The sequence below is a fragment of the Schistocerca piceifrons genome, chromosome 1 (assembly GCF_021461385.2).
Source record: "Schistocerca piceifrons isolate TAMUIC-IGC-003096 chromosome 1, iqSchPice1.1, whole genome shotgun sequence".
Classification (NCBI taxonomy): Eukaryota; Metazoa; Arthropoda; class Insecta; order Orthoptera; family Acrididae; genus Schistocerca; species Schistocerca piceifrons.
The window spans coordinates 1,136,752,109-1,136,765,077 of NC_060138.1; the positions used below are offsets into that span (position 1 = coordinate 1,136,752,109).

Sequence of the window (12,969 nt, forward strand, 5' to 3'; positions counted from 1 at the left end):
TAAGTCAACTACCCTGGCCAGCAAGATCTCCGGATCTGTCCCCCATTGAGCATGTTTGGGACTGGATGAAGCGTCGTCTCACGCGGTCTGCACGTCCAGCACGAACGCTGGTCCAACTGAGGCGCCAGGTGGAAATGGCATGGCAAGCCGTTCCACAGGACTACATCCAGCATCTCTACGATCGTCTCCATGGGAGAATAGCAGCCTGCATTGCTGCGAAAGGTGGATATACACTGTACTAGTGCCGACATTGTGCATGCTCTGTTGCCTGTGTCTATGTGCCTGTGGTTCTGTCAGTGTGATCATGTGATGTATCTGACCCCAGGAATGTGTCAATAAAGTTTCCCCTTCCTGGGACAATGAATTCACGGTGTTCTTATTTCAATTTCCAGGAGTGTACTTCCCGGTGTGGTAATAACCATATTCCTGCAGTGGGAAGGGGGTGGAGGTGAAAACGGGGTGACGAGGAAGCTGAAAGCAGAGCGCCGCCTGTCCAATTGGAGTTCGTGCACCATAGGTGTGCTTACCAGACTGCGTCACAGCGCCTACAGGCGCAGTACAAATCGCCTGCAGCAGAAAGAGTCTCCGACAACTCAATCGACTTATAGGTACACTTCTGTAATGCATGAAGCAATTTCTGCCAAACTGAGCAAAAATTTACTTTGGAGTAAGACCACTCATGCACATTTACAGCTAAGGATAGGGCTGGAAAGGGATGATATAAAGGCATAACTCAGGGACGCCTGGAGCAGTTATGAACCAAATTTGATGTATACATGACTCATTTTACTTCTTTTTTTAACTTGCTCACTTGTCTGTTGGTCTGCTCCGCAGAAATTTTGCAATTGATTTTAAAACAAATTCACAATGAGCTAGAGGCTGAAAACTTCCAACATAGCTCAGCATTCCCGTGAAGTGTTAGGAGCCTGGTTTGGAACAAAGACGTCCCAAAAAACACCGAAGAAGTTATTACATCCCAATAGTAACCTATGCATCTGAAACATGGATAATGAACAAAATAGGTGTGAGCATATCACAGGCATGTGAAATCAAGTTCCTCAGAAGTAGGAGAGGAGCAATTAGTAAAGTCTGGATGAGAAATGAAAGGGTAACGGAAATAGCGGAAGAGGTACCTTTACAGAGCAGGATAGAAACATCAAGACTAAAATGGTATGGGCACGTGAAGAGAATGGAAGACAAGAGGATTCTCAAGAAGCTACACGAAATGGAGGTGTGCAGCAAGAAGAAGACCAAGGGACAGACGGCTGAAAGATTTAGAAGAGTGTAATGAAAAATCAGGAGAGGTGTGGAACAGAGTGAACAAAGAAGGGTGGTAGGAAAGCAGGACTAGATGGCGAAGCTTATGTTCCAAACAGACGTAGCATGGAGCTGGAAACTGTTCAAGATGATGATAACGATTCAGACATAAAAACGTGAAATGTCAAAAATTTATTTTCAATCGTTGTTGTGGTCTTCAGTCCAAAGCCTTGTTTGCTGCAGCTCTCCATGCTACTCTATCCTGTGGAAGCCTCTTCACCTCCAAGTAGCTACTGCGACCTACATCCTTCTGAATCTGCTTACTGTATTCATTTCTTGGTTTCCATCTACGATTTTTACTCCTCAGGTCCCCCTCCAGTACTAAATTGGTGACCCCTTGGTGCCTCAGAATGTGTCCTAACAAACGATCCCTTCTTCTAATCAAGTTGAGCCACAGATTCCTCTTCTCCCCAGTTGTATTCAGTACGTGCTCATCAGTTATGTGATCTCCCCTTCTAATCCTCAGCATTCTTCGGAGCACCACATTTCGAAAGCTCTTTTCTCTTCTTGTGTAAATTTCTTATCGTCCATGTCTCACTTCTGCACATGGCTACACTCCATACAAATACTTCCAGAAAGGTCTTCCTGACACTTAAATCTATACTAGATGTTAACAAATTTCTCCCAGTCTACATTTTATATCCTCTCTACTTCGACCATGATCAATTATCTCTGTATGTCCATCTTTTTTTAGATGGTTGCGGGACTCGGCTGTTCGATAGATGATGTCAAATGAAACACCTTTCAGCCGTCAAATTTCCAACCTTATTTTATTTGGCAACCAGTTTCAGCGTTTTACATCAGGCCCCTTACTGACGTGTAGGAAGAATCGCGTGTAGGAACCATCGTCTGCCGAATGTTGGTTGAGGTGATCACAATAGAAAAAATCTACTAATACCAGTATTTCTGGCCCTTTTTAGATCACAACCGAGGTAGATTCTTCCTACACGTCGGTAAGGGGTCTGAAGATTGCGTCGTAAAACGCTGAAACTGGTTGCCAAATAAAATAAGGTTGGAAACTTGAAGGCTGAAAGGTGTTTCATGTGACAACCATCATCAATTATTTTGCTGCCCAAATAACAAAACTAACGTACTACTTTAAGTGTCTCGTTTCATAATCTTATTCCCTCAGTATCACCTGATTTAATTTGACTACATTCCATTATCCTCGTTTTCCTTTTGTTGACGTCCGCCTTGCATCCTCCTTTCAAGACACTTTCCATTCCGCTGAACTGCTCTTCCAAGTCCTCTCTGTCTCTGACAGAATTACGATGTCATCGCCAAACCTCAAAGTTTTTATTTCTTCTCCGTGCACTTTAATTCCTACTCCAAATTTTTGTTTCCTTTACTGCCTTCTCAATATACAGATTGAATAACATTAGGGAGAGGGTGCAACCCTGTCTCATTCCCTTCTCAACCACTTTTTCCCTTTCGTGCCCCTCGACTCTTGTTACTGCCGTCCGGTTTCTGCACAAATTGTAAATAGCCTTTCGTTTCCTTTATTTTATTTCTGCTACTTTCAGAATTTCAAAGAGAGTACTCCAGTCAATATTGTCAAAAGCTGTCTCTAAGCCTACATATGCTGTAAACGTATGACACTTCCTGGCAGAATAAAACTGTGTACCGGACAGAGGATCGAACTCGAGACCTTTTCCATTCGTGGGCAAGTGCTCTACCATCTTCTTATTTTTCGATATAGTTCGTTGCGTTTGGTCTGGGCGGACGCCACAAGACATCAGTTCAAGTGGCTCGTTGTTTCCTTTACTCAGTCCCCTGACCGATAACGCTGAGCTACCGGCCGGCTCTCGCATCCTACGTTCCAAACTTCACAGAAGCTCTCCTGCGAACCTTGCAGAACTAGAATTCCTGGAAGTAAGGATATTGTGGTTCAAATGGCTCTGAGCATTATGGGACTTAACTTCTGAGGTCATCAGTCCCCTAGAACTTAGAACTACTTAAACCTAACTAACCTAAGGACACCACACACATCCATGCCCGAAGCAGGATTCGAAACTGCGACCGTAGCGGCCGCGCGATTGCAGACTGTAGCACCTAGAATCGCTCGGCCACTTCGGCCGGCAAGGATATTGTGGAGACATGGCTTAGCAACAGCCTGGGGAATATTTCCAGAACGAGAGTTTTACTCTGCAGCGGAGTGTGCACTGGTATGAAACACTCCGCTGCAGAGTGAAAATCTCATTCTGTAAATATTCCCCAGGCCGTGGCTAAGCTATGTCTCCGCAATATTCTTTCTTCCAGGAATGCTAGTTCCGCACGATTCACAGAAGAGCTTCTGTGGTGTTTGGAAGGTAGGAGGTACTGGCAGAATTGAAGCTGTGAGGACGGGTTTGAGTCGTGCTTGGGTAGCTCAAATGGGTAATAAAAAAACTGACTAAAGGAATTAATGATCAACTTGAACGGATGTCATGTGACGTCCGCCCAGACCAGACGTGACGAACAATATCGATAAGGGAAAAAAGGAAAAAAAGAGAAAAAAGATGGTAGAGCACTTGCCCGCAAAAAGCAAAGATGCCGAGTTTGAGTCTCGGTCCGGCGCACAGTTTTAATCTGCCAGGAAGTTTCGTATCAGCGCACACTCCACTGCAGAGTGAAAATTTCATTCTGGATATAAACGTAGGTTTGTCAGCATTCTCAAAAATTTTAGAAAAAGTAATGTATAGGCAGCTTCTCAACCATCTGACTACAAATAACATATTATCAAGAACACAGTTAGGATTTCTGAAAGGTTCTGATATCGAGAAGGCTATTTACACCTACAGTGAAAATGTACTTAATTCATTAAATAACAAATTACAAGCAGCAAGCATTTTCTCTGATTTGTCAAAGGCATTTGATTGTGTGAACCACAACATCCTTTTAAATAAATTAGAATTCTATGGTGTCACGGGCACTGCTGCAAAATGGTTCAAGTCATACCCCGCAAACAGGAAACAAAGGGTGTCAGTGCAAGGGACTTGTGAATTAAGTCATCAGTCATCATCAGAATGGGAAGAAATTACATGTGGAGTCCCACAAGGATCCATCTTAGGGCCATTGCTTTTTCTTGTGTACATTAATGATCTCTCATCAGTTACACTGCCAGAAGCAGAGTTCGTTTTGTTTGTAGATGGCACAAGTATTGCAATAAATAGTATGTCGAGTGTAATTCTAGAAAAATCTGCTAATGATATTTTCATGGATATTAATAAATGGTTTAATGCCAATTCACTGACATTGAACTTCGAAAAGACTCACTATATGCAATTCAGAACCTGTAAGAGGTTTCCACCCACCATATGCATAAAGTCTGAAGAAGAGCAGATAGAAGAGGTTGACAGTCTTAGATTCCTGGGATTACAACTTGATAATAAATTCAGTTGGGAGGAACACACCACAGAACTGCAGAAATGCCTTAACAAATCTGTATTTGCATTTCCAGTGTTAGCAGACGCAGGCGACATAAAAATGAAAAAGCTTGCATACTTTGCCTACTTTCATTCCATAATGTCATATGATATAATATTTTGGGGTAACTCTTCAAGTCAAACAAAAGCTTTCAGAGTCCAAAAGCGTGTAATACGTATTATTTGTGGAGTAAACTCACGGACGTCCTGTAGAAACCTCTTCAAAGAACTGGGAATACTAACTACTGCCTCTCAGTATATTTACTCCTTAATGAAATTTGTCTAAGGCGCTGCAGTCATGGACTGTGCGGCTGGTCCTGGCGGAGGTTCGAGTCCTCCCTTGGGCATGGGTGTGTGTGTTTGTCCTTAGGATAATTTAGGTTAAGTAGTGTGTAAGCTTAGGGACTGATGACCTTAGCAGATAAGTCCCATAAGATTTCACACACATTTGAACATTTTTTTGCAATTTGTCCTAAATAATATATCTCTTTTTCCAACAAACAGCTCAGTTCATACATATAATACCAGGAACAAAAATGATCTGCACAGGGGGTTAAAAGCACTTACTTTAGTTCAAAAAGGGGTCCACTACTCAGGAACACTCATCTTAAATAATTTGCCAGCAAACATAAAAAAATTTAGTTACAAATAAAGATCAGTTTAAAAGGAGCCCGAAAGACTCACTAGTGGCCAACTCCTTCTACTCCATTGACGAATTTTTTAATAGAAACAAATGATGTACTGTATATATTCATACGATTAGTATTGTTATTTCAGCTTTAAAAAAAATATTGACATGCTCCACATCCACGAGAATCCCCACAGCACGGATCTATGGAACGAAAAACTAATCTAATCTAATCTAATTTCCTTAACCTACCTTCTATGAGAAGTCGTAGGGTTAGTACTTTTAAGGGGGGTAGGACGTCAAACGGGCCGACTTGGAGCAGGAGAGGCACCACAGGACATTTTAATTTCCACTGTCTATATTTGTACAAGTAAATTCATAAAACTTCCTCAGCCTGACCAGGAAGGATTCAGGATTCACACTCGTAGCAGCGGAAGTTCAAAAACGTAACAAAATAATTTTTTTACATGTAAATTTCATCATTTTTTCACTTACTTTTGGCTGCATTTGTTGCTATAGGTACACTTTTCTTCATAAGTAAGAGGGACTGTTCGATGAATTTTGCACAGCATACAAACCATACTCACAGGTGTCTGAAACACTAGAATCTATTTAATTTATTAAAAAATGAATGAGCTGATACGTTTTACACTTTATGTTTAGAAAAAAATCAAATTTTGTAGTTAATTATTTCAATTTTTACCACAGTTTTTAATAGATTTGGAAAATTCTAGAGTTTCGTACACCTGTAAGTATGGTTTGTATGCTGTGCAAAATTCATCAAAGAATCTCTCTTACTTGTGAAGAAAAGTGCACCTATAGCAACAAATGCAGCCAACAGTAAGTGAAAATATGATGAAATTTCATATCTAAAAAAATTTATTTTGTTATGTTTTTGCACTTCGACTGCTACGAGTGTGAATCCTGAATCCTTCCTGGTGATGCTGACAAAGTTTTATGAATTTATTTGTAAAAGTATAGACAGTAGAAAATAAAATGTACTGTGGTGCCTCTCCTGCTCCAAATCGGCCCGTTTGACGTCCTACCCCCCTTAACTGAATAATTGTTAATTTTGTGCAGGCGCGCTGTCGCGCTTTCAGCGGCCGGCAGGCAACAGCAGTAGCGTGTTTACCGAAGACGCTGTCGCGGTGTAGCCAGGCCATGGCGCGCGCGGCTTCGGCGTGTCGGCCGCGGTCGGCCAGCCAGACGGGTGACTCTGGCAGCGGCAGCAGGGAGAGGAAGAGCAGCGCGGGCGGCACCGCGCACGCGCCGGCCAGCGCCTGCCACGGCAGCCACGCGCCCAGCACGTAGGCCAGCAGGATGCCGCCCGACATGAACAGCGCCGGCAGCGAACCCAGCACCCCGCGCACGCGCGCGTGCGCGCTCTCGTTCACCTGCGCAGCGCACAGGCGCGTCAAGGGAGGGGCGCACGAGGAAACGCGCGGATACACACGAGCTAATGTCACTTCTACTGTGTGAGAGAAGATCGAACCAAATTTTGTACATGCTGCAATTGTGTTACTGGCTACAATCTGGGCTTTCTTCTGTTTTCTTTTTTGTGTCAAATAATTTATCAGGACGTTGCTGGATACTGTGCCGTGCGTCGAAACCTTCCGCAAAGTTTGGTATTTTCGACTTTGTGCCTCTCTGGTGGAATCGCCGGTTGTGTAGAATCTCTTTGCCAGAGAGGCTTTTGGTACGAAATGGTGCGCGAGGCGGCGTACGACGGGCAGCGACGGGAGTCTTGAGCTCCCTGCGGCACGAGGAAGGTGGTGAGCGTGGGGCCATGTACTAATTTAATCCCAGCCTGGAAAAAAAAAAGTGGACAGCGTGCCGGCTTGTCATGCCGGAGTGCCCGGGTTCGATTCCCGGCTGGGTTGCAGATTTTCTGCGCTCAGGGACTGGGTCCTCATTTCATCCACATGGACGTGCAAGTCGCCGAAGTGGCGTTACCTCAAAAGACTTGCACCAGGCAATCAGGTCTACCCCCCGGGAGTCCCTCGCCACACATTTCATTTCAGTCCATCCATGTCCCGGAAAACGACAATGGTACTGCCTGGTACGTCGGTGTTCCCCCGGTCTCCCCGAAATCAGAAAAACTGAGGCGTTCTCTGGAACAACGACTTAACTGAAGTATATTGAAATCGAGATACAGAGCATCAAATATTTCAGTTTTTGTATTCATTTCAATCTCTCGCACATGGACTAAATGTCAGTCATATGTAACGGAGGTACATACCATATGACATGATTATGTAGTATGTTAGACATAGTGACTGACATGAAGTAATAATATAGTACCAAACTTAAGCTGTTTTTCTTTAGATCACTGTATAATATGAAAAACTAAAAATTAAATTTTCCAAATTTTACTATGAAACAGACATTAAAACTAAAGGCACCATTATCAGATCATAATGCAACAAAAATTATATATTTATTAAACGAACATGTTAGTAGGATGTTCTAAGCTTATTCCTTAAGACATTTTATATAATAAGGGACAAAACACATAACATTCCCCTTTAAAAATTTGTTAGTAAGAGTATACTCTATAATGTGAAATAAATGCATTTTCAATTAAATAAACAAATCAGTAGCACATAATGACTTCCTCTCAAATGATCTTCAATAGTCTTCACATGGCTATTAACGATGATTTTTCTGTTTCAGATTCTGAGTATTCATTTTATTTCGCAAATGCGTAACTTCTACGCATTTCTGAATTTTCTTCTCGTGGAAATTTGAGTAGTGCGAAAACATCTTTTGCATCTGTAATCACAGGACGTGACGTCTTCGACACTACCATTCCCGTCTTCAGTATTGATAATGCGCATCCTCTTTTTTACATGATGAGGAATGCATAAGAAGACGAGACTGAAAATGAGTTTCTATTGTAACGTAAAGAAACATATTTTTGTATTCCAAATTGTGTCTTTCCTTTGTGGGTCTTGACGTAGTATGGTGATAAAGCTGACGCCCAGGCTTCAATAATGCCCACTCTTTCTACCGCTTCAAAGGGTGCTGGATTCTTTCTGCAGTTCTGAAGCACTCTAATATATTGGCGCGTTTTCAGCATCACTTAGAAGTTTTCCATGTAGGCCGAAGTTACGGTCACATTGACTTTATGTGTCCCCTAGCTGGGAACACGTGTTATACTGTTACGTTTTTTTGATTCTGAAAGCTAAGTACAAAATCTTAACGTATCCACATTTTTATTTTGCTCTCCGCATGAGTTAACTATATATGAAATCATACAAAGAAACAAACAGGATTTGGATCTCTCTTTGCTGCAGCTTCTAGAAAACAGTACAATTTACTCGATCGGTCACAGTGACATTAAACATTAAAGACATAGAAGCACAGTAGCTTCTTATAAAATTGCGCAGTAGTGTTCGCTTTAGTTAGAGTCAAGTTCTGAGCGGAATCAAAGTCGAGCACCCTTGTTTTCAAATTTGCCCGACTTCAGATACTTTTACTTTAGTTTGTTTTACTGCGCAGCTTTTATTTTGTTCTTCATGTACTTTTTTACGAGTTTCATTTGTGCTGACGCTCGATATAACTTACAATCTCGGCAGAAATCATCCGTATCAGTTTGTGGTTTTTTAAATGAATACGGACTGTTCTCTCTAAAGCACTTATGGTAAGTTTTATACTGTACAGTAGCGTAATAGTTGCACGGAGTAAATAATTTTGGAAAGATTTGAATAATTTTGCAACACTCAGGTCAGGGTTGTCAAAATATTTCCTTTTCGATCTGCCTCGGCGACAATGCGGTTGTTTGCGAGGAAACGTCCCACAAAGATCGGACCATTTCCAATAATTCCGTGGCTGTTTTATGAGGTCTGTTGCTGTGTTGTCCTATGTCTTCTTCTACTGTACGAACTACAGCATTTAACGCTTTAAAACCGTTTTTAAACGACTCTCGGTACAGTATTGTGCAAAACTCTCTGGAATGGGGATTTACAGAGTACAAAACATTTCTTGTTGCATTTTAGATGATAAATTTGTGAAGAGCTGCGGTTCCGACCGGCCTTGGTTTCATAGACGTTCTAGATGCAGTATTTCCTTCTTTTCAATTAAACTTAAAATCAATGCATCTTTTGTGTTCTTTTCACCTAAAGCCCAGAATCTTTCATGGATCTCTTCTTAATATTTCAAGTTTCCTTTTACAAAACATTCTTTTGCGCAACTCCTCACTGACCTCAAATTTTCTTAGAACTGATTTTCTTATTAATTTTCGGCGCAGAATAACACTGTCCAGAATTTCTCTTCTTCTTCGCGATCTCTTTTTTCCTCTTCACCGCGTGGGATTAGCCGAGCGGTCTGAGGCGCTGCAGTCATGGACTGTGCGGCTGGTCCCGGCGGAGGTTCGAGTCCTCCCTCGGGCATGGGTGTGTGTGTTTGTCCTTAAGATAATTTAGCTTAAGTAGTGTGTAAGCTTAGGGACTGATGACCTTAGCAGTTAAGTCCCATAAGATTTCACACATATTTGAACAATTATTTTTCTTCCGCTTCATTTGGCGAATTTTTCGTTTCCTGCGCATCTTGACTCTCCTTACTTGACATATTAACACAATCACTTCCCATATTTTTCATAGTTTCTGTTCACTTCAGTATGACGTTTTCAGAATTGAATTCCACGTTAAAGATACCACATCCCTAACAAGTACGTCTCAGCACAGCGCGCACGAAACACGGGTTCGAGAGGCTTGGTAGTTTGCTGTCTACGGCGGTCTGTGGAACACTACCTGGCGAAGCACAGCAGTCAAATGTTTCTAAAGACGTTGTATCTGTCGGACAGTAATAATATTTTGTCGACAGAAAGACTTGTTGGTACAGATTCAATATTTGCACGAAACAGGAAAACGACTTAATGGACTTAAACTTGTTGTTCCAGGGAACCCCTCACTGTAAGTGATGCCTGCACTTTGAGTAGTGTGTAGCGAGAGAAACTCGCCTTTTTTGCCATCGCTCACGTGACTTAGATGTTGATTTCAAACTTTGACCCAGAAGAGATAAGGGCGCGCGCTGTCTGTGTGCCTCAATGATAAATGTTAACAACACAGACGGGCCAAAGCGCAGCTATGTTTGAAGCCAATTGGAAACTTAGCCGGCATATTTAGCAATGTCATGTTGGTTGTTAGTACGGAATTACATGGTTTTATCTGTTATACAAGAACATTTGCTACTGCCAGTCATCATTTTTCTTTATTTCTTGCGTGACGCTTTTCGGAAAATAATTCCCAATATGAAGTGCGTCTTTCGTGTGCTATAGCGTCTCAAGCGTGATGTGCAATCTTTTTGTGTTAAACTGATGCCTTCACTGTAATGTAAACACGGGCATCTTTGTAATCAACGATATATTTTGGCGAATTTGTTTATAATTTCTTCCCACGCTTGTTATATCTCTGTCTAGAATGATGGTTGGTTGGTTTGGTTGGTTTGGGAGGAGGGGACCAACGGATTAGGGAAGGATGAGGAAGGAAGTCGGCCGTGCTCTTTCGAAGGAGCCATTCCGGCATCTGCCTGTAGCGATTTAGGGAAATCACTGAAAACCTAAATCAGAAAGGCTGGGCGGGATTGAACCGTCGGTCTCCAGATTGCGAGTCCAGTGTGCTAACCACTGCGCCACCTCGCTCTGTAGGATGATGTTTCGTGTGTTTGGCGCTAGGAAGCGTATGATAGAGGTTTATTTGTATAGGTCATTGGTATGTGCAGAGAAAGCAAACAATAGTAGACGTAAAAAAACATTTTCAGATGTGATTCGAAGACTTAATTATCGTTGATTTTGAGGATAATTCGGGATATGTAAGCTCATTTTGTTTTTGTATGGCGTTGAGCGGTTCTAATGGTAATGTTTTAGGTCATATTGCGTTAAGATTTTAATGAAAACCTTATTTCCCTTCCTGAAATCAGGAAGTTGCTGAGCGGTTTCCGTGTTGCAGAAAGGGAATTGTAGGACCTGTGGGGTGAAGATAGTGTTTTACGAGGGTCAGCCAAAAAATAATGCCTCCTCTTTTTCTAATTTATGTTGTAGAAGAAAAGTAAATGCTGTATACACAGGATAACAGCCACAACATTCAAGATTAATTTTCACTTTTCGAGATAATCACGATCCTTGTCCAGCTTTTTGCCACCTTGAAACAAGAGTGTTGTGTCTTTTTGAAATGGAGAGTGTGACCATTTACAGAAAAACCACTAAATAATAGTTTTAAGAACATTATTTACAGCTTCTTCTGTAGGTGTATGCATGTTTGAACTGATTACAACACGAAAGTCATTTCCAAAACGAACTAATTCTGTTTTTTTTATGTGATGTCCGCCAGTTATGCAAAACACCGTTTTTCTCAGTACCCAAACATGTTTCAGCACCACTGTGCCATCATCAGTGGGTTTTCGTTTTTATTTATTCTGCAATGTGAACATTTTTGTTAAATGATTATAAAATTAGGTGCATTTTTAGTTCAAACAACAGATCATTTCTTTTGTAAATACCTTTTCATTTGGTGTGCATGAATTTTCTGGATCACATTTGTGTTAATTACTACAGGTAGCTTCTCATCTGCAACCAAACGATGAGGATGAGAAAGATTTTTGCTGGAAGTTAACCTATCTCATAGAAGGTAACTTAGTTTTTTGCGATGTTTTCGCGCCTATTTTCGTATTTACTTACGTTTTCGTGAGGCAAGCACTTCCATTCTCCGCATCATGCTGAGATGTTGTGATTCATACGTAACTATAACAAGTATTTTCCACAAATAACGTAGTAAAACACTTTTTCACTACACCAGAACACAGTGTGATGCTTGCTACACTAAAACTTAAGTAAATACGAAAATAGGCGTGAAAACATCGCGAAAAACTAAATTACAGTCTAGAAGATAGGTTAACTCCCAGGAAAAACTTTCTCATCAACATCGTTTGGTTGCAGATGACAAGCTACCTGTAGTAATTAACACAAAAGTGATCCAAAAAATTCATGCACACCAAATGTAAAGGTATTTACAAAAAGAAATGATCTGTTCTTTGAATTAAAAAATGCACATAATTTTATAATCATTTAACAAAAATGTTCACATTACAGAATAAATAAAAACGAAAACCCACTGATGATGGCACAGTGGTGCCGAAACACGTTTGGGTACTGAGAAAAACGGGGTTTTGCATAAGTGGCGGACCTCGCATCCAAAAAAAATTTTAGCTGCAAACACGGCCAATACAAGGAGCTGCAAATTAAAAAGATGGATAATTCTGTTTGTTGTATATTAGATGGTGGGTCATTTACATATATGACAAACAATAGTGGACCTTAGACTGAGGCCTGTGGAGCCCCACAAATGATTTCTTCCCATTGAGCACGATCTCCTCTCTTTACATTCGTTGGATTACCAAGTACAACTTTTGCATTCTTTTGGTTAGATACAACATCTATTTGTCGTGCTATTCAAAAGGGGAACGGTAGAGATAGAGCCTGAACCTGGTTCTGCAATCTATCTACCAGACACTTGGGAGTTCTAACAACCTTATCACAACAAAGGTCAAAAATTAATTATGATTGTAGTGTTGCTCACGCTGCTAAATATTGCATTTTCGGGCAACAACAAAGTTATATTATGT

At 41.2% G+C, this 12,969-nt stretch overlaps 1 protein-coding gene across 1 annotated transcript in view; it reads right to left on the reverse strand.

Annotated features, from left to right (window-relative positions):
- The window catches only part of LOC124778436 (facilitated trehalose transporter Tret1-2 homolog), a 259,132-nt gene that overhangs the window by 79,240 nt on the left and 166,923 nt on the right, over positions 1-12,969 (reverse strand). Inside the window, exon 4 of the mRNA XM_047253643.1 lies at positions 6,396-6,743. Coding sequence (XP_047109599.1) covers positions 6,396-6,743 — 348 coding nt within the window. The remainder of the gene's footprint in view (positions 1-6,395; positions 6,744-12,969) is intronic.